Genomic DNA, 22,811 nt, shown 5'->3' with positions numbered 1-22,811 from the left:
CCTGCCTAAGGGCTATACTACAATAGACCCACTTCCTTACAATGGGCACTTCAGGTTTACAGGCCATCATGCACGTCTCTATCCAGGGACAATATGGAGCCTGACGCTGCCACCGACTGCCACACACGTGCGGTTTTTAAATGCAAGCACGGACGCACTAAGAACCTAACAGGTTTTTAGGAGCGACAATTACTGAGAAGTCTGACACTATCAGACACTGCTGACTGACGTGTATTATTCACTAGACTTGTGCGTTATATAATAGTTTGTGCAAATCGTGCACCTGTACGCTGCCACCGACAGGCACACACATGCGGTTTTTAAATGCAAGCACGGACGCACTAAGAACCTAACAGGTTTTTAGGAGCGACAATTACTGAGAAGTCTGACACTATCAGACACTGCTGACTGACGTGTATTATTCACTAGACTTGTGCGTTATATAATAGTTTGTGCAAAACGTGCACCTGTACGCTGCCACCGACAGGCACACACGTGCGGTTTTTAAATGCAAGCACGGACGCACTAAGAACCTAACAGGTTTTTAGGAGCGACAATTACTGAGAAGTCTGACACTATCAGACACTGCTGACTGACGTGTATTATTCACTAGACTTGTGCGTTATATAATAGTTTGTGCAAATCGTGCACCTGTACGCTGCCACCGACAGGCACACACGTGCGGTTTTTAAATGCAAGCACGGACGCACTAAGAACCTAACAGGTTTTTAGGAGCGACAATTACTGAGAAGTCTGACACTATCTGGACTGTTTTAGACTGTGTACACCAGCCCCAGATATGATGAAGGCTGGTATACTGTCACCACTAGGAATGGCTATATACCCTGCTTGCCTGCCTGCCTGCCTGTATACTGCTACAATAGTCCTGACAAGGACTCTTCTGGTCACTAGCCTGTATTCCGACCTGGCTATACCCTGCCTGTATACAGCAACAATAGTCCTGAGAAGGACTCTGCTACTGTACTCCGACCTGGCTATACCCTGCCTGCCTGTATACAACTATAATAGTCCTAAGAAGGACTTCTGGTCACACTGTTTGCAGCCCTGCTACGGAAATAACTATAAAGGGCCGCAAACCTTTCCCTGAAGCAGCAACACTCTCCCTGCACTGACTGTCTGGATGGCTGTGTGCAGAGCACAGCGCGCCCGCCGGTATAAAGGCTCGGTCACGCTGTGCAGGCCGGCCAATCACTGCAATTCCACAACTAACAGGGCTGTGGCATTGCAGTGGTCTGCCAGCCAATCCCTGCATGAGGGCTGGCTCTCAAAAGAGCGCCAACATGCAGGGATGAAGACCACGAGTACAGCACGAGTATCGCGAGATTAATCGGTCCCCGCCGAGTAGCCCGAGTACAGTGATACTCGTGCGAGTACCGAGTAGTAACAAGCATACTCGCTCATCACTAATCAGGATATCACTCACAGGACCAGCAATCACAGGGAAAGCAGTGCTAAGCTTATAGCCGGCACTGGTTCACTGGAAATGCCAGCTTTTAAGGCATCCAGGGTCTGGAAGTGAGGCTTGAGAGAAGGCTCTGCCCCCTAGCCATGTGGACAGGGAGGTGAACCATGACACCGGGTACTCCATTGCCCCGGGGCACCACAGTGTCTATTTAGGGGAAAGCCGCTGCTGCTTAATGTGCTCTGCTGGGGCTGTTCATGTGGTGCAGCATAGATGTTGAACCCTCCGCAAGTAGGGTTAGGCCCCAGAGGATCAATGTTAGGGGTAGCAGTTGGTGCTGAGGAAGGTATAGCAATGATTCAGATGACACAGGTTTTGCGGTTTAACTGGGTTTTACTCACTGAGTCCTGGTAGCTGCAGCCCACTTCTTGCTGGTTTCGGGGTCTCGGGTTCCCTTTGTCCCAGTGCTAGCATGGTGACCTGGTAAAACCTCCTCATTGCACTTTTTGGTATTAGGGTCCCCGTGGCTTGGAGCAACTTGGGGTCCCTCTCTCTTCTCCCTCTTGTCCTTCTGGGTACGTATAACCTTGAACCTCTCTTGGGTCAGACCTTTCTTTCTGTCTGAGTTCCCAGGTTCCCTCTTTGTTACCGTGTCCCGTACCTTCAGTGGTGACGAACCCTGATAGTCCCCGATCACCTGCAGGATTACTGGGTGGGATTGGAACTTCCTCCTAGACTAGTGTCCTGTGCCCCGTCATGCTCGGTCTCTTATGCGGGCGTCACACGGTACGATATATCCATCGATATGTTGGCGGGGTCACGTCGTAAGTGACGCACATCCGGCATCGTCTGATATATCGTAGCGTATGACAGCTACGAGCGATGGTGAACGAGCAAAAATACTCACCTTATTGTTGCTCGTTGACATGTCGCTAATTTTCAAAAAGTCGTTTCTTCTTTTGTGCGCCGGTCGTTCATCGTTCCCGGGGCACATCGCTGCGTGTGACACCCCGGGAACGATGAACACAGCTTATCTGCGTCCCGCCGGCAATGCGGAAAGAAGTAGGTTGGCGGGATGTTTACGTCCCGCTCATCTCCGCCCCTCCGCGTCTATTGGCCGGCAGCTGTGTGACGTCGCTGTGACACCATACGTCCCTCCCCCTTCAGGAAGAGGATGTTCGCCGCCCACAGCGACATCGTCCGGGAGGTAAGTGCGTGTGACCGGGGTTAACGACTTTGTGCGCCACGGGCAACTAATTTCCCGTGACGCACAAACGACGGGGGCGGGTACAATTGTTCGTGCGATCGCACGATAGATCGGCCCGTGTGATGCCCGCATTAGGGTACTGGCTCTGTTCCCCTTCAGGCGACCGGTCTCCTCTTTCATTTACCAAGGCTCACCCTCACTCACCCCTGAATTAACCTACCAACACAGAGAAAACACCAACCTCATACAATAGTGACAGATATCAATTCTTCTGGAGTAGGGTTATTGTCTCTCTTATACAAAGACTACTTGCTAATGTTCATGCATAACAGTAAAAAGCTGTCACCTTGAAAGACATAGCTCAGGTCCCAGTCCTCTATTAATGTGACCAAATAATAATGCCTTTTCACAGCCCTTAATTGTTGTATACTTTACACAGGGACAAAACACCAAAGGTAAACAAATGTATACAATGTCCAGGCAATAAAGTGACTAGGTCTGTGGCACCCCAGGGTTCAGTTGCCACAAATATACTTGTACCTGGAGCAGGGAAGGATCTCCACATCGGGTAATCCCACATACAACATTTCCACTCCAAGCCTGGAGGGGGAACTCTACAAGCTGAGTTCAGGTGAGGTCCCCTTTGAAATCCAGGTTTGAAGGCGGAGTCAGAGAGACAGTTGACAGTTGGAGAAGAGGAGACTGTGTGAGCAGAGAGTGAGGGAAGACATCAAAATGGAGAGGGCTGTGCTTAGCCCGTACGAGTAACTGTGTGACCGCCTGCAGGATCAGGAGTGAGGCAAAAGAGGAGTGAACGGGGAGATGGAGCCAGATCGGTTCATCCCTAAGGAACAGCGCTGATTACCGGACACCGGCGTCCGAGATTGTGAGGAATCTAATCTGCCCAGCAATAAAGACCGGAGGCCAGGGACACTCCAGATCTCCTGGCCGCAGAAGCACCTGAAGGCAAAGCCGCTACACAGAGCTTAGGGACCGCTGAGAGTACAGCAGTGCCCCTTAGAGAAGCTCCCGCCGCCTGCCATACAGGTGAAGACAGTGAAAGAGGGACAAGGTATAGCTACAGGCAGCCTAGTGACAAGGAGAGACACCGCGTAGCAGGGAGGCCACACAACTAACCTGGCATAGAGATCCTGAACTGTTCCCAGATTACCCAAAAACTGTAACATCAGAAACTGAACCCCTTTTTAACACCTGCAAGTAAAACCTGGTCAGAGTTAATGAAATGGTGTGACATATTTTATTTCTTCATCTGAGGAGCCATATGCTGCTGCACTAAAGTGACAGTTGAAAAGGCTGTGAGGAAAAAAACACCATATCTGGGTAGAGACTGCTAAAACTGCCCTGGGGATCCTGCTTCACCTACGGGAAGCGTAAAAAACTGGCTGCCTAACCATCACCCCGGAGGTCTGACCTGCAGCCCCAGTAACCATACTGTCACAAAATAGTCACAAAATACTTTTATTTATTTATTTATTTTATTCATTTTTTCCATTTTTTTTTTTATTTTATTTTTATTATTTATTGACTTTCAGAGATCACCAGGGCCACGGGATCGGGCACAGGCCCCCGTGACATAATCATATTATCCAACGCCCGGAACCGTGTACCCCATAGCGCTGGGCGGTGACAGAAAGCACATCAGCTCAAAAACTCCCCCTTAACTCCAGAAAAATGTGATATACACCATAAAGCCAGATAAGCGTATTAGTCATAATAGACCATAAAGAAGAATCACTTCCCTTGAGATGAGTGCTATAAGCACAGCCTCGACTCGTTTCCCTCTCCCCTGTTCAGATCATCAGGAGGCCCAGGGGACAATAAGACAAGAGGAAGATTCAGGTGTCATTCTGGTGTCATACCCTCCCATTGGTAGGCAGGGGCTACAACAGGGAATCAATAGGGAAATGCTAATCCAATATTAATTGGCACTTACCCTACTGCCTCCTATTTACTATTTTGATGGCTGGATCATTCAATTTAGCACTTTTCCCCATTAACCTTTTGTGTTTCCCCTATTTCCTCATAGGTTGTAAGCTTGTGAGCAGGGCCCTCACTCCACTTGGTTTCTGTTAAATTGTATTATTCTGTAATGTCTGATGTTATCTGAATATGTCCCCTTTGAATTGTAAAATTCTGCGTAATATGGTGGCGCTATATAAATATTTTTTTATATATATATTATAATCAGGGATGAGCGAATGTATTCGCCACTATTCGGTATCCGACGGATAATGGGGTATTTGAGGTATTCAGTATCCGACGGCTAATATAGTATTCGCTCCGATACTTTCATTTTCATTTCTGCCTTCCTGGCGCCATTTTCCAGCCAATAAACACATCTGACGTTTCTTGCCCTCACAGTAACGCCGCAGCCATTTTTGTTGTGCTGTTACTGTGATTGGCTTGGCCGCACAATATCATAAGGGCTATATAAGCCAACGGCCATTATAGTCAGTCGGTCTCTCCCTCTCTCTTTCTTACTCACGGGTGCGGCGCTGCACGGCTGTCACACTGTTTCGGTGTGTTCTCCTGCTTTTGAAAATGCCGGCCGCACTTTATTCCATCACGTATTCCCTGTTTCCCCCGTCCACCGGTGCCTATCATTGGTTGCAGTCAGACATGCCCCCACGCGTAGTGACAGCTGTCTTACTGCAACCAATCACAGCCGCCGGTGGGCAGGTCTATATTGTGTAGTAAAATAAATAAATAAATGTAATCGGGAGTGAGCTGCATTTTACTTGACAGCATGGACGGGGGGGGGGGGCGAGACTGCGCTCCCTGACTAACTGACTTAGCTCACTGACTGACTTAGCTCACTATATAGGTAAGGATGGTTGACCTTAGGGAGATCAACATCCAGCACCGCGGAGCACCATCATGTGTTTTCTCAATGCAGTGATTCTAGAGCAATGCCCCCTGGGAAATATGCAAAACAAGGAAGCCGCGGAGACACCATCACATGTTTCTCAACGCTGGCAGGTAACTAGCCAGGTCTTTCACTGGGAAGGAAAAACCATGGGAAGGGCAGTCTCCGGTCAAGGAAACCACCTATGCCAAAACATGGTATCCATCAACAGACAGCTATTTTTTGGTATTCGCCCCTCATCAGTGTGGAGTAGGAAACTGGCTAGTGGGAGCAATGCCTAGTAGAAGACTATATAGGTAAGGATGATTGACCTTAGGGAGATCAACATCCAGCACCGCGGAGCACCATCACGTGTTTTCTCAATGCAGTGATTCTAGAGCAATGCCCCCTGGGAAATATGCAAAACTAGGAAGCCGCGGAGACACCATAACATGTTTCTCAACGCAGGCAGGTAACTAGCCAGGTCTTTCACCGGGAAGGAAAAACCACGGGAAGGGCAGTCTCTGGTCAAGGAAACCACCTATGCCAAAACATGGTATCCATCCACAGACAGCTGTTTCGGGGTATTTTCTCCTTATCAGTGTGGAGTAGGAAACTGGCTAGTGGGAGCAATGCCTAGTAGAAGACTCCTTAGGGAGATCAACATCCGGCACCGCGGAGCACCATCACGTGTTTTCTCAACGCAGTGATTCTAGAGCAATGCCTCCTGAAAAATATGCAAAACAAGGAAGCCACGGAGACACCATCACATGTTTCTCAATGCTGGCAGGTAACTAGCCAGGTCTTTCACCGGGAATGAAAAACCACAGGAAGGGCAGTCTCCGGTCAAGTAAACCACCTATACCAAAACATGGTATCCATCCACAGACAGCTGTTTTGGGGTATTTGCCCCTCATCAGTGTGGAGTAGGAAACTGGCTAGTGGGAGCAATGCCTAGTAGAAGACTATATAGGTAAGGATGATTGACCTTAGGGAGATCAACATCCAGCACCGCGGATCACCATCACGTGTTTTCTCAATGCAGTGATTCTAGAGCAATGCCCCCTGGGAAATATGCAAAACTAGGAAGCCGCGGAGACACCATAACATGTTTCTCAACGCAGGCAGGTAACTAGCCAGGTCTTTCACCGGGAAGGAAAAACCACGGGAAGGGCAGTCTCTGGTCAAGGAAACCACCTATGCCAAAACATGGTATCCATCCACAGACAGCTGTTTCGGGGTATTTTCTCCTTATCAGTGTGGAGTAGGAAACTGGCTAGTGGGAGCAATGCCTAGTAGAAGACTATATAGGTAAGGATGATTGACCTTAGGGAGATCAACATCCAGCACCGCGGAGCACCATCACGTGTTTTCTCAATGCAGTGATTCTAGAGCAATGCCCCCTGGGAAATATGCAAAACAAGGAAGCCACAGAGACACCATCACATGTTTCTCAATGCTAGCAGGTAACTAGCCAGGTCTTTCACCGGGAAGGAAAAACCACAGAAGGGCAGTCTCCGGTCAAGGAAACCACCTATGCCAAAACATGGTATCCATCCACAGACAGCTGTTCCTTCCCGGTGAAAGACCTGGCTAGTTACCTGCCAGCATTGAGAAACATGTGATTGTGTCTCCGTGGCTTCCTTGTTTTGACTTATCTCACTGACTGACCTCACTGAGCTCACTGACTGAGCTCACTGACTAACCTCACTGAGCTCACTGACTGAGCTCACTGACTAACCTCACTGAGCTCACTGACTGAGCTCACTGACTGACATCACTGAGCTCACTGACTGACTGAGCTTACTGACTGACTGGGCTCACTGACTGACCTCACTGAGCTCACTGACTGACCTCACTGAGCTCACTGACTGACCTCACTGACTGACTGAGCTCACTGACTGACTGAGCTCACTGACTGACTGGGCTCACTGACTGACCCCACTGAGCTCACTGACTGACCTCTCTGAGCTCACTGACTGACCTCTCTGAGCTCACTGACTGACCTCACTGAGCTCACTCACTGAGCTCACTGACTGAGCTCACTGACTGACTTCACTGATCTCTCTGACTGACTTCACTGAGCTCACTGACTGACCTCACTGAGCTTACTGACTGACCTCACTGAGCTCACTGATTGACCAAACTCACTGAGCTCACGGACTGAGCTCACTGACTGACTGCGCTCACTGACTGACTTACTGCGCTCACTGATTGACTTAGCTCACTGACTGACTGAGCTCACTGACTGAGCTCACTGACTGACTGAGCTCACTGACTGACTGCGCTCACTGACTGACTGACTGCGCTCACTGACTAACTTAGCTCACTGACTGACTGAGCTCACTGACTGAGATCACTTACTGACTGAGCTCACTGACTGAGCTCACTGACTGACATATTTATTAATAAACATTGTTCTTTTTCAGCTTTTTGCTCGTTCTTCATTTATAAAGTTGGTTCCTATGAGTTGCTGTTAACCATACGTGAGTTCGCGCACGTTTGGTGTTGTGTTTTTTTCCCTTATGGAATATAAGTTGTTTATGCTGTAATGCTTGCGAATACGAGCGAGAAGTGGACTCGCTTCGCCAAAGCACACAGAATACCTGGGGGGCATAACTGTGTTTCACACCAGGTTATCACCAGAGCCTCTGATGGCAAGGGTGTTGCTGCAGTTAGAAACTTGGTGCTGAGTGGCCAGGAGGGTGAGTGTGTCGGTGTCCTAACCAAGGGAGTGGAGAAGAACACTGCAGGGAAGCCAGTAAGGGAGTTAAACACTCTTTGATTAATGTATATAGAATATTACTCACTCTGATCATGCAAAATCTAGCTATCAGTACTAAAAAATAGAGATGAGCGATGTTCGATTCGAACTGTTCGCCAATTTCAAATTCGAGTGATTTTGGGCAGTATTCGACGAACTCGAATGATTTGCTTCAAGTTCGGCCGTTCGAGTTACCGTTCGATAACGGTTCGATCACCAAAAGCGTGGCTTTTCACAGTAAGGCTATGTGCACACGTTGTGTATTTGCATGCGTCCTGCATCCCCAGCACAATCCCTCTCTCTTTCCTACTCACCGAGCAGCTGCACGGCTGTCACAATGCTCCGACGACTTTTCCTCTTTTGAAAATGTCTGCCGCTCATTATTCAATCTGGTATTCCCTGCTTTCCCCACCCACCGGCGCCCATGAGTGGTTACAGTCAGACACGTCGCCACGCTGAGTGACAGCTGTCTCACTGCAACCAATCACAGCCGCTGGCGGGCAGGTCTATATCATGCATTAAAATAAATAAATAAATAATTAAAAGAAAAAACAAAAAAACCTCCGGTTCCCCCCAATTTTGATACCAGCCAAGATAAAGCCACACGGCTGGAAGCTGGTATTGTCAGGATGGGGAGCGCCACGTTATGGGGAGCCCATTCCCCTAACAATATCAGCCAGAAGCTGCCCGGAATTGCCGCATCCATTGGATGCAACAGTCCCGGGACTCTACCCGGCTCATCCCGAATTGCCCTGGCGTGGTGGCAATCGGGGTAATAAGGTTAGGTTAATCATGACAGGCGTCTCCCCGAGATACCTTCCATGATTAACCTGTAAATGAAAGTAAAGAAACACACACAACGAAAAATCCTTTATTTTGAATAAAAGACAAATAAAATCCCTCATTTACCTCTTTATTAATCCCCAAACAACAATCCAGGTCCGAAGTAATCCACAAGACACTTTCAGCTCTGCTACATGAAGCTGACAGGGAGCGCCGTAGAACACGAGCGCTCTGTGTCAGCTCCATGTAGCAACTGAAGTGAGCCACGCTGTCACCAGCGACTTCACTCAGGTAGTGCCTGCGAATGATTTACCTCTCTCTCTTTTTCCCTCTCTCTCTTTTTCCCCTCTCTCTTTTTCCCTCTCTCTCTTTCTTTGTCTCTCTTTCTTTGTCTCTCTTTCTCTATCTTTCACTCTTTTTCTCTCTTTTTCTTTTTCCCTCTTTCTCTCTTTGTCTTTTTCTCTCTTTCTCTCTTTTTCTCTTTTTTTCTATCTCTTGTCTCTCTTCTCTTTCTCTCTCTCTTCTCTCTCTCAGACCTGGCGATGATCAGCTGATGCGGTCACCTGATGGAGTAAGTCGACCTGACACTATACGCCGGCTAAACTATCAGCTGTTGCTGTCGGACAGGAGTCTGCACAGAAGTGTGTAGTTTGTTGTTTTGTTTCTTTTTGCACTGATGCATCAGCTGATTGTATAAAAGCCGTTTATACAATCAGCTGCTGCGTCATGTGATTCAGGCCCTTGAACCTGACACATCATCTGATTGCTTTGCCTTCTAGCAAACCGATCAGATGATATTGGATCTGGATTGGACGGCGCGGGACCCTTGACCCAGGATTACTGTGGAGGGAGTTCTTTGTTTCAATAAAGATGGAGTCACTAATTGTGTTGCGTTTCATTTCTAATAAAAATATTTTTCTGTGTGTTGTGTTTTTTTTTATCTGTATTAGAAATTCATGGTGGCCATGTCTAATATTGGCGTGACTCCATGAATTTCGGGCTTAGGGCCAGTTGAAAATATACAGCTAGCCCTATCTCCATTGTTACCCAGCGAGCCACTCGTCACCAGGGCAGCTGGAAGCGTTGGATACAGCGCCAGAAGATGGCGCTTTTATGAAAGCGCCATTTTCTGGGGCGGCTGAGGACTGCAATTCGCAGCAGGGGTGCCCAGAAAGCTTGGGCACCCTGCGTTGCGGATTCCAATCCCCAGCTGCCTAGTTGTACCTGGCTGGACACAAAAAGTGGGCGAAGCCCACGTCATTTTTTTTTTTTAATTATTTCATGAAATTCATGAAATAATTTAAAAAAAAAAAGGCTTCTCTATATTTTTGGTTGACAGCCGGGTACAAATAGGCAGCTGTGGGTTGGGGGCAGCCCGTAGCTGCCTGCTGTACCTGGCTAGCATACAAAAATACGGCGAAGCCCACAATTTTTTTTGGGGGGGGGCAAAAAACTCCTGCATACAGTCCTGGATGGAGTATGCTGAGCCTTGTAGTTCTGTAGCTGTGGTCTGCTGTCTGTCTATATGGAGGAGAGGAGACAGGAGCTGCAGAACTACAAGGCTCAGCATCTTCCATCCACGACTGTATGCTGGAGGGAGAGGCAGGGGAAGCAGAACTGCAAGGCTCAGCATACTTCATTCACTAGTGTATGCATGAGAGCAGAAAGCAGCTGCAGAACTACAAGGCTCAGCATGCTGCATCCAAGAATGTATGCTGGAGGGAGAGACAGGGGGAGCATAACTACAAGGCTCAGCATGCTCCATTCACTAGTGTATGCAGGAGAGCAGACAGCAGCTGCAGAACTACAAGGCTCAGCACACTCCATCCAGGACTGTATGCAGGAGATTTTTGCCCACCAAAAAAAATGACGTGGGCTTCGCCATATTTTTGTATGCTAGCCAGGTACAGCGGGTACGGCTGCCCACAACCCCCAGCTGCCTATTTGTACCCAGCTGGGAACTAAAAATATATTGAAGCCCTTTTTTTAATTATTTCATGAATTTCATGAAATAATTAAAAAAAAAAAAAAAATGACGTGGGCTTCGCCCAATTTTTGTGTCCAGCCAGGTACAACTACGCAGCTGGGGATTGGAATCCGCAGCGCAGGGTGCCTAAGCTTTCTAAGCACCCCTGCTGCGAATTTCAGTCCGCCGCCGCCCCAAAAAATGGCGCTTTCATAGAAGTGCCATCTTTTGGCTTCGCCCCATTTTTGTGTCCAGCCAGGTACAACTAGGCAGCTGGGGATTGGAATCCGCAGCACAGGTTGGCCCGTGCTTTCTGGGCGCCTCTGCTGCAAATTGCAGTTTGCAGCTGCCCCAGAAAATGGTGCTTTCACAGAAGCGCCATCATCTGGCGCTGTATCCAACTCCTCCAGCTGCCCTGATGACGGGTGGCTCGCTGGGTAATAATGGGTTAATACTAGCTTTGTTTTACTAGCTAGTATTAAGCCAGAGATTCATAATGTAAGGCAAGTTTGACCCAGCCATTAAGAATCTCCAATAAAGGGTTAAAAAAAAGACACCACTCAGAGAAAAAATACTTTAATAGAAATAAATACACAGACACACTTAGAGACTCCATGTTTATTACTCCCTCTCACCCCTCCACGATCCTGGTCTTCTGTCTTCTTTCTCCTTCAACCCATGTAGCTCTGCTACATCAGACAGCACTGCATGGGAGGAAGACACTGCTGCTCCCGTACAGTCTAATCACTCAGTGAGTGAGCAGAGGCTGCGGGTTGTAAGCGGTGACGTCACTGCTGCCACCATTGAAATAGTAATCTGACAGGCGGGTTACTATAGCAAACGTGATGTCCGATCACCTGATTCCCGGTGCCGCTATTCACCGGCTATGGCATCCAGTCCTTGCATGTGGGCTGACTCTGTAAAGAGCTCCGACATGCAGCTCCGACATGCAGGAACGGGGAGCCAAGCATGTGTCCAAGCATCTCGCCGGTACACGGAGATGCTGAAACGAGCACCGCGTACCGGAGAGATGCACTGACAGGATCTAGAATGACGTCTAGCCATGTGACCAGTCTGTAGCCAATGAGATAATACATACGTGACTGGTCACATGCTATGACGACGTCATGGAAGGTCCTATCATCAGTGCTGGTTACCGGGAGGGCACAGCGATGATCGGAAGCAAAAGCAGCGGGAGACAGAGTGCAGGACGCGTCGCTGGGACCTGTAAGTATAATGGCAATGTTTATTAACTGTATGTGTACATGTATAATGTGTTTGTATGTTTTTGTGTTTGCCTGCCATTGTTTTCAATGGGGTTCGAAGGAGTTTGTCGCACGTTCGCCGAACACACCCGTCGTTCGACGAATCAAACTTGAACACTAGAGGGGTGGCTCAACACTACTAACAAACTGATCGCTCATTAGATCAGCATCATATGTTTTACCGTCTATTAATCATGTCTCATGTTTTACAGGGTGAACAATGCAATATAGTCCCTGACAACGTAGATGATATCATAGCTGATCTTGTTGCTGAAGAAAAAGAAGAAGGTATAAATAATAATTCTAAAATATGAAATTTACATAATACCTTGAAATGTATTCAAACTCTTTGAACTTGTCCACATTTTTTCAAGTTACAGCCAAAATTGTAAATGTATTTTATTGGGATTTACATAATATACCAACACAGAATAGCAAGTATTTGTAAGTTTAAAATTTTTTAAAAATAATACTAAATGGTTTTCTAAATATTTAAAACTAAATATTTGAAGATGGTAACACATTTGTATTAACTCCCTATAGTCAGATATTCCTAAATGAAAATCTAAGTGACCAATTGCTTCTAGATGTCACTTGATTAGTAAATTCAGTCCACCTGTGTGTAATAATTCATAGTATAATAACTGTTCTCTGAAGGCATCAGAGGTTTATTTGAGAACATTAGAGATCAAACAACAGCTTGAAAACTAAGGAACACATTAGACTGGTCAGTGATAAAGTTGTGGAAGGAGTATGGCACAACTGCAAACCTACCAAGACATAGCCATCTACCAAAACTGACATCTCAAGCAAGGAAATCACTAGATAGAAAAGCAGCCAAGAGACCCATGGTCACTGTGAAGGAGCTGTAGATCACTGTATCCACATCTCAAGCAGGTGCAAGAATCTGTCCACAGGACAGCTATTATTCTTACATGCCACAAATTTGGCTTTTATGTAACAGTGGCAAAATGAAAACCATATTAAAAGCAAGCCATAAGAGGTCTTGTTTGCAGTTTGAGCCCAAAATAAAACGTTTTGGGTTAAATGCAGAACAGTATAGTAATGGCCAAAAGTATTGACACCCTTGAAATTGTTCCAGAAAATAAAGTATTTCTCACAGAAGATTATTGCAGTTACATATGTTTATATGCACATGTTTATTGTCTGTGTATATTGGGACAACACAAAAAAAATGAGAAAAAAAGCAAATTGGAAATAATTCCACACATGTATCTATTACCCCTACACATGCTCTGCACCCACTCTGACCGCAGCTGCAGTGCACACTGGCATCACGTCACAGGTTCTGCCTGATGTCATTACACCTACCTGGGACCCACAGCCACAGAGCAAGGGCGAAACAGGGAGCCAGTGGCCATCCGCTCCTCAATGGTGTTCAACCATGCATCCAAGGAAATGGCAATGGCCCCCATCACCCACAGGCCCAGTCGTTTTAGATACTATGTAAAAGATAAATGGATGCAGGGTCGGACTGGGGTTTCTGGGGTCCACAGGAGTTAAATCTAGAGGCCACACCACAACTATATGCAAATACCTGCAGGAGCCCCCACACCGCCGCTTCCTATGCACAGCATGAGTCTCCACACAGCCACCTATGCACACTAGGAGCCCCTACACAGCCTCCTATGCACAGCAGGAGCCCCCACACAGTCTCCTATGCACAGCAGGAGCCCCCACACAGTCTCCTATGCACAGCAGGCAACCCCACACAGCCTCCTATACACAGCAGGAGCCCCCACAGTCTCCTATACACAGCAGGAGCCTCCAAACAGGCTCCTATATACAGAAAGCAACCTTACACAGCCTCCAATACAAAGCAGGAGCACCCACTCAGCCTCCTATACACAGCAGGAGCCACCAAATAGACACCTATGCACAGCAGGAGCCCTCACACAGCCTCCCATGCACAGCAGGCAACCCCACACAGCCTCCCATGTACTGCAGCCAACCCCACACAGCCTCCTATACTCAGCAGGAGCTCCCACACAGCCTCCTATATACAGCAGGAGCCTCCAAACATTCTTCTATACACAGCAGGCAACCTTACACAGCCTCCTATGCACAACAAGAGCCCCCACACAGCCTCCTATACACAGCAGGAGCCCCCACACAGCCTTCTATACACAGCAGGAGACACCACGCAGCTTCCTATGCACAGCAGTAGCCCCCACACAGCCTCCTATGCACAGCAGGCAACCTTACACAGCCTCATATGCACAGGAGGAGCCCCCACACAGCCTTCTATACATAGCAGGAACCCCCACAAAGCCTACTATACACAGCAAGAGTCCCCACACAACCTTCTATACACAGCAGGAACCCCCACAAAGCCTTCTATACACAGCAGGAGCCCCCACACAGCCTCCTATGCACAGCAGGAGCCCCCACACAGGCTCCTATGCACAGCAGGAGTCCCCACACAGCCTCCTATGCACAGCAGGAGCCCCCACACAGCCTCCTATGCACAGCAGGAGCCCCCACACAGCCTCCTGTGCACAGCAGGAGCCCCCACACAGCCTTCTATACACAGCAGGAGCCACCACACAGAAAGCAAACCCACACAGCCTCCTATGCAGAGCAGGAGCCCCCACACAGCAGGCAACCCCACACAGCCTCCTATGCAGAGCAGGAACCCCCACAAAGCCTTCTATACACAGCTGAAGCCTTCACACAGCCTCCTATACACAGCTGGAGCCTCCAAACAGGCTCCTATACATAGCAGCGACCTCCACAAAGCCTCCTATATACATCAGGGGCCCCCACATAGCCACCTATATACAGCAGGGTCCTTACATAGCCTCTTATGTACAACAGGAGCCCCCACAGATCCCATATAGACATAAACGCAGTGGCCTCCACAGTGCCTTCTATATATAGCAGGGCCCCCACTTTGCCTCCTATATACAGCAGGGGTCCCCACATAGCCTCTTATATATAACAGGAGCACCCACAGATCCCATATAGACATTAAAATAAATATTATACTCACCTAACCTGATTCACAGCACCGCAGCCTCCATCTCCTCTTTTATGGCGGCCTCCAGAAGCAGCGCGATGCAATGATGTCACCGCGCTGCGCTCATGGGCATACGGTCTCCTAAGCCACAGGCCTATAGCAATCTGAGGCTTAGGAAACAAGCAGTGATAGAGCAGGGAGGTCTTGCTCCCTGTTCTGTCACAGGATTGAACTGTATCAGGGCAACGCGGTGCCAATACAGTTCAGTACAGTGGTTGCAGAAGATTCCGGACTTCGGGCAACAAGTTCTGGACTGGAGCCCCGCATCTTTGATGCCAGCCGTGCCCCTGCCAGCGGGACCCCTCTATGTCCAGTTGGAGAGCCCACTGGGGCATTCACCAGTATCTCAGAGTGCCAGACCGACACTGGATAGATGATAGACAAATACATATCAGATAGACAGAACAATAGATACCGTAGATAATAGAGCGATAGATAGAAAGATAGATAATAGTCAGATAGATAGACAGATAGATAATAGATAGATAGACAGAGGGATAGACAGATATATGAAAGATAGATAGAGAGATAGATAGATGGATAGACAGACGGATAGACAGAAAAATTGATGGATAGATTCGTAGATAGATATATAATAGAGATATATGGATAGACAGATAAATAATGGAGAGATAGATCTATAATAGAGATATAGACAGACAGACAGAAAGACAGATATATTCCGTAATATGCAATAGGATAAAGAGTTGCACACAAATCACAATGTATATGGGAATGATGAAAAGCAAAACTGCAATGGGAATACTAGACTGAAAACTACAATGAATTATCTGAAAAAGTGAAAAACATGAAAAATGAAATTTTCATAACTGCTATGAATAATAGGAATATAAGAGATTTTTAGATCAATGCAAAAGAGCCCCAAAACCAACAGCAAGCTAATCTCTATTTTTGGGGTCCTTAGCCTATATGTAACCTCACCTGCAGTTAAAAAACTTCCCCTTATGGGAAGCAAAGGACCAAGCTATATATGTGAAATGAAACAAATGGCTGTGGGTGGGGCAGGGTTCTCAGACAAAAAGTGCATACTAACTAAAAAATGAATAACTGGAACACCAATGGTGTGAACATTGTGCAAGACTCAAAAACATAACTATACAATAGGATAAAGAGTTGCACACAAGTCACAATGTATATGGGAATCATGAAAATGAAAACTGCTATGGGAGTACTAGACTGAAAAGTACAATGAAATTTCTGAAAAAGTGAAAAACATGAAAAATGAAATATGGATAACTGCTATGAATAATAGGAATAGAAGAGATTTTTAGCCATTGTATTGATCAATGCAAAACAGCCCCAAAACCAACACCAAGCTAATCTCTATTTTTGGGGTCCCTAGCCTAAAAAAGTGCATAATAACTAACTCATTTTTCATGTGCGGGAGCACATGCATTTTTTTTAATTATTTTTTTAAATTAAAAAAATTAATGGGCTTCCCTGTATTTTGATTGCCAGTCAGGTAAAGACAGGCAGATGCGGAGTGGCATCCACTAGCCATCTGCTTTATCTGCGCTGACAATCAAAAATACCATGGAGCGCTACGTCATTTTTTTAAGTTATTATTTTTTTTACATACCACTATATATTTTGTACAATATATTATATATACAGTGTATATATATATATATATATATATACACAGTACAGACCAAAAGTTTGGACACACATTCTCATCCTTAGAACAACTATTAAGAAGAGACTTTGTGCAGCAGGCCTTCATGGTAAAATAGCTGCTAGGAAACCACTGCTAAGGACAGGCAACAAGCAGAAGAGACTTGTTTGGGCTAAAGAACAGAAGGAATACACATTAGACCAGTGAAAATCTGTGCTTTGGTCTGATGTGTCCAAATTTGAGATCTTTGGATCTAACCACCGTGTCTTTGTAGAAAAGGTGAACGGATGGACTCTAGATGCCTGGTTCCCACCATGAAGCATGGAGGAGAAGGTGTGATGATGTGGGGGTGCTTTGCTGGTGACACTGTTGGGGATTTATTCAAAATTGAAGGCATACAAAACCAGCATGGCTACCACAGCATCTTGCAGCGGCATGCTATTCCATCCGGTTTGCATGTAGATGGACCATAATTTATTTTTCAACAGTACATTGACCCCAAACACACCTCCAGGCTGTGTAAGGGCTATTTGACTAAGAAGGAGAGTGATGGGGTGCTACACCAGATGACCTGATCTCCACAGTCACCAGACCTGAACCCAATCGAGATGGTTTGGGGTGAGCTGGACCGCAGAGTGAAGGCAAAAGGGACAACTAGTGCTAAGCATCTCTGGGAACTCCTTCAAGACTGTTGGAAAACCATTTCCGGTGACTACCTCTTGAAGCTCATCAAGAGAATGCCAAGAGTGTGCAAAGCAGTAATCAAAGTAAAAGGTGGCTACTTTGAAGAACCTAGAATATAAGACATATTTTCAGTTGTTCACACTTTTTTAAGTATTTCATTCCACATGTTTTGATTCATAGTTTTTATGTCTTCAATGTAAATCTACAATTTTTTGAGTCATGAAAATAAAGAAAACACTTTGAATGAGAAGGTGTGTCCAAACTTTTGGTCTGTAATATATATATATATATATATATATATATACATACATACATACATACATACACACACGCACACACACGCACACACACACACACAGCTCTGGCAAAAATTAAGAGACTGCAAAATTTTCAGTTTTTCTGATTTTTCTCTTTAGGCTGGACTCACACGAGCGTATGGCGGTATTTTTGATTCTCGGCACACATAAAGCAGACGGCTGGCAATCAAAATACAAGGAAGCCTATTTTTTCAGTTATTTAAAACAATTAAAAAAAATGCGTGGGCTCCCACTGCATTTTCTATTGCTAGCTAAGGGTAACCCAAGCAGCTACTGGTTGCTAACCCCCACTGCTTGGTGTTACCTTCACTGGCAATGGAAAATCCAGAGAAGCCCAGGTTATTTTTTTTTTGGCCAAAAAAGTAAAAAAAAAAATGACGTGGGCTTTGCCATATTTTTGTATGCTAGCCAGGTACAGCAGACAGGTACGGGCTGCTCCCAACCCCCAGCTGCCTATTTGTACCCTGATGGTAACCAAAAATATAGGGAAGCCGTGTTGTAATTATTTCATAAATTTCATGAAATAATTAAAAAAAAACACAATGTGGGCTTCGCCCAATTTTTGTGTCCAGCCAGGTACAACCAGGTAGCTGGAGATTGGAATCTGCAATGCAGGATGGCCCAAGCTTTCTGGGTCCCACCTCCGCTGCAAATTGCAGTTCGCAGCCGCGCCAGAAAATGGCGCTTTTATAGAAGCGTCATCTTCTGTCACTGTATCCAATTCTTACAATGGCCCTGGTGCTGGATAATAAGGGGTTATGACCAGCTTTGTTTTACCAGCTGGTATTAAGCCCGGGATTCTTAATCTCAGGCCAAGTTTGACCTGGCTATTTGAAATTTCCAATAAAGGGTTAAAAAAGACACCACACAGAGAAAAAGTACTTTATTAGAAATAAATACACAGACACACTTAGGGACTCCATCTTTATTACTCCCTCTCACCCCTCCATGGTCCAGGTCTTCTGTCACTGATCTAGCTATGCTATATCAGAAAGCACGGGGGAAGGAAGAACGCTTCTGGTCCCCGTGCTGTCTAATCACTCAATGAGTGAGCAGAGACTGCAGGTTGGTAAGCGGTGACGTCACCACTGCCACTGTTGCCATAGTAACCTAACGAGCGGACTACTATCGCAACGGTGATCTCCAGTCACCTGATTCCCGGCACCGCTATTCACCAGATGTGGGATGCAGGACCTGTAAGTATAATGACAATGTTTACTATTAACTATATTCTTTTTTTTTTACAGCCCCCCCCCACCCCATCCCATAACTGTAAAGTCCAAGATCGGAGATCGGACGCAAGCTCGTGTTATCTCGAGCCCGATCTCGATCTTTACAAAACGATCGGGCGAGTCTCTCTGATCCTGACCATCACGGGGATTGCCCATCACTATTCAGCTCCACTTCATATGCTGAATCGCAGGAAGGAGTTGTCCCTGTTTTAACACATTTTTTAAAGAGGTCAATGCATATCCTGTGAGTGAACTTCCTTCATATCAATATCTAGAGCCAAAAGCTCAAAATCTGTATTAGCAATTGGGGTTTCAAAAACACTCAGTATTTTTCATTTTGTTTTCATTAGTTCCAAACAATTATGGTAGTCATCATTATTAGAAAAAGGAACTTTTTTTTGTATAATTACATAGATGCATTCTTATTTTCTACACTTGTTTTCATAAATAAGCTATAGTCACATAGGATTTTGGTAAAGATGAGCAAACCTATTCAGGTTTGCCAATTTCAAATTTGGCACATGCCTTAGCATGTTCGGCTCGGGCTCGGTAACCTGAGCACTTTCCACAAAAGTCGGCAATATTCGGTTTTGTTCAATCACTGCTGCATTTTCCAAAAATACTTTTCGAATAACATGATATGCTTTTGGATAGGATTGTGGTGCTGTATGATGAATGGGAGGATGTGTTTAATGAGTGGAGGGGGTGTGTACTCAGGAAAGGTCAAAGATGAGTGGCACCATTATTTTTTTTCTTAACCTTATTTGCGGATGTTCCTGCAGCCAATCATGGCACAGCAAATAACCACAAGGTTAAAAAAAAACGGCTTTTATCATTGGCTGCCTAATTTACATATCTGTCTGCATATAAAATGTGGACATGTGGCATTGGCATCATTTTGTGACTGTTAAACATTAGGCAAGGTGCTGCCGCCATGCTACTAGACAGTTAGCTTAGCTAGGGGTTTAATGATAGATAGTTGAGATAGATAGGAGAGTGATAGTGTAGAATAGGGATGTGCAGTGCAGGGAAAGATGTGTGCCACAAATTGGCATTTCATGATAGAAATAGAGATTGCTACTTGTGAGTGCCTGCTAAAGAGTTGCCAGTGAAGCATCTAAACAGTAGAGTTGAGAGCGGTTCGTATTTCGTGGTTCTTCAGTTCGCGGTTTGAGTGATTTTGGGGGGTGTTCTAGATCGAACTAGAACTCGAGCTTTTTGCTAAAAGCTCGATAGCTCGAGTTACGTTCGAGGACGGTTCGAGCAGCAAAAAGCCAAGCTAATTAGTAGCTGGCTTTTCGCTGTAATAGTGTAAGTCACTCTGTGACTCACACTGTTATGAAATTTCAGCGTATAGTGTGCGGGAACTGCGCGTTCAGATCACTGCTGCTGGGATAATGGCGATCGACATTTTTTTTTTTCTTGTCTTCCTTCCTTAAGCGCGCGTGTAGTGGGGCTAACCAGCATGTCGGCCAATCCCAGACACACACACAGCTAAGTGGACTTTTTGCCAGAGAAGCAAGGACATGTGTCATAGGCTGTCCATGTCACATGTCCCTGCATTATAAAAACGGGTATCTGCCCGTCTGGATGCCATTATCTGCCTTCTGCGTCTGTGTGTCAGTCACCGCTGGCGCAGGTCCTGTCTCCGATACTGCTGTGTACGCTCTACACACAGCGCTATACAGAATAGGGATAGATGTTTCTTTCAGCCCTTGTAAGGGCTAATTACAGCAGGCTCAGAGCCATAGGTGACTGTCAAGTCCGTGGAAACAGATTTTAACAGCTCAGGGACTTCCTCACTGCATTTCACCATTAGGAGGGATAGAAAGTGAGGCTAACTTTCCTCTACACTGACCCACAACCCGGCCACTGTACCCTCCTGCCCTTTGCACACTCAAGCTCATTGTTACTAAGCCATTATACTAGCAAACACCGAGGAAACATAGTGGCATCCTAAAAGTGGCTGTTGGACTTCATTAGTGTCCCACTGGTGCAAAGCTATTTGCAGCACCTCTGCATTGCACACTCAAGCTCATTGTTACTAAGCCATTATACTAGCAAAAACAATTGAGATAAAGAACTTTTTCTTTATTTCCAAAGGTCTACGCGTTTCAAAGGCATGTCCGCCTTCTTCATCAGGACAAGGAAAAATAAAAGAACAGCCTAACCAACTAACTATTTTTTTTTTATTTTTCCTTGTCCTGATGAAGAAGGCGGACATGCCTTTGAAACGCGTAGACCTTTGGAAATAAAGAAAAAGTTTTTTTACAACCTTGGATATTGTGGTTTTTAGCGCAGCATCAAACCCGATTCTTTATCTCAATTGTTTTTTCTCCACGGCTTTATCGGGGCTGCAGCTGACCGCTTTCTTTACATTCAATTGTTTTGGCTTTCCCAGGAGTTGTGCCTGTCACAACCATAGCAGGTGAGTACCTGTCCTGTTTGTTATATCTCCATTTATCATCGGATAAGACCCTATGTGCGCTTTTTTCCACAGTTCTTTCTGACATTATACTAGCAAACACTGAGGAAACTTAGTGGCATCCAAAAAGTGGCTGTTGTACTCCATTTGTGCTCCAATGGTACCAAGCTATTTACAGCACCTCTGCATTACACCATCATGCTCTGTTTTTAATAAGCTATAATAATAGCAAAAAATGCGGCAACTTAATGGCATCCAAAAAGTGGCTTTTGTACTCCATTTGTGCCGCAAAGGTGCCAAGCTATTTATGGCACCTCTGCATTACACCCTCCTGCTCTGTTTTTAATTAGCTATAATAATAGCAAAAAATGCTGCAACTTAGTGGCATACAAAAAGTGGCCATTTGTTGTAATCCATTTGTGCCCCACTGTTGCCAAGCTATTTAGAGCAACTCTGTTTTACACCCTCCTGCTCTGTTTTTAATAAGCTATAATAATAGCAAAAAATGCTGCAACTTAGTGGCATTCAAAAAGTGGCTGTTGTACTCCATTTGTGCCTCAATGGTGCCAAGCTATTTCGAGCACCTCTGCATTACACCCTCCTACTCTGTTTTTAATAAGCTATAATAATAGCAATAAATTCTGCAACTTAGTGGCATATAAAAAGTGGCCGTTGTACTCCATTTGTGCCCCAATTGTTCCAAGCTATTTACAGCACCTCTGCATTACACCCTCCTGCAGTGTTTTTAATAAGCTATAATAATAACACAAAATGCTGCAACTTAGTGGCATACAATAAGTGGCTGTTGTACTCCATTTGTGCCCCAAAGTTACCAAGCTATTTCTAGCTCCTCTGCATTACACCCTCCTGCTCTGTTTTTAATAAGCTATAATAATAGCAAAAAATGCTGCAACTTAGTGGCATACAAAAAGTGGCCATTTGTTGTAATCCATTTGTGCCCCACTGTTGCCAAGCTATTTAGAGCAACTCTGTTTTACACCCTCCTGCTCTGTTTTTAATAAGCTATAATAATAGCAAAAAATGATGCAACTTAGTGGCATTCAAAAAGTGGATGTTGTACTCCATTTGTGCCCCAATGGTGCCAAGCTATTTCTAGCACCTCTGCATTACACACTCCTGCTCTGTTTTTAATTAGCTATAATAATAGCAAAAAATGCTGCAGCTTGTTGGCATCCAAAAAGT

General features: G+C 45.7%; 1 protein-coding gene across 2 annotated transcripts in view; it reads left to right on the top strand.

The window, feature by feature from the left end:
* Positions 1–22,811, top strand: part of SPON1 (spondin 1) — a 2,596,838-nt gene that overhangs the window by 1,983,726 nt on the left and 590,301 nt on the right. For both annotated transcript variants that reach the window (XM_075326637.1, XM_075326638.1), the window contains exon 10: positions 12,487–12,562. In XM_075326637.1, the coding sequence (XP_075182752.1) occupies positions 12,487–12,562 (76 nt within the window). The remainder of the gene's footprint in view (positions 1–12,486; positions 12,563–22,811) is intronic.

Source organism: Anomaloglossus baeobatrachus, chromosome 10 (genome assembly GCF_048569485.1).
Source record: "Anomaloglossus baeobatrachus isolate aAnoBae1 chromosome 10, aAnoBae1.hap1, whole genome shotgun sequence".
Lineage (NCBI taxonomy): Eukaryota > Metazoa > Chordata > Amphibia > Anura > Aromobatidae > Anomaloglossus > Anomaloglossus baeobatrachus.
The sequence above is the reverse complement of the archived record's forward strand: the minus strand, read 5'-3'. Positions and strand labels throughout refer to the sequence as shown.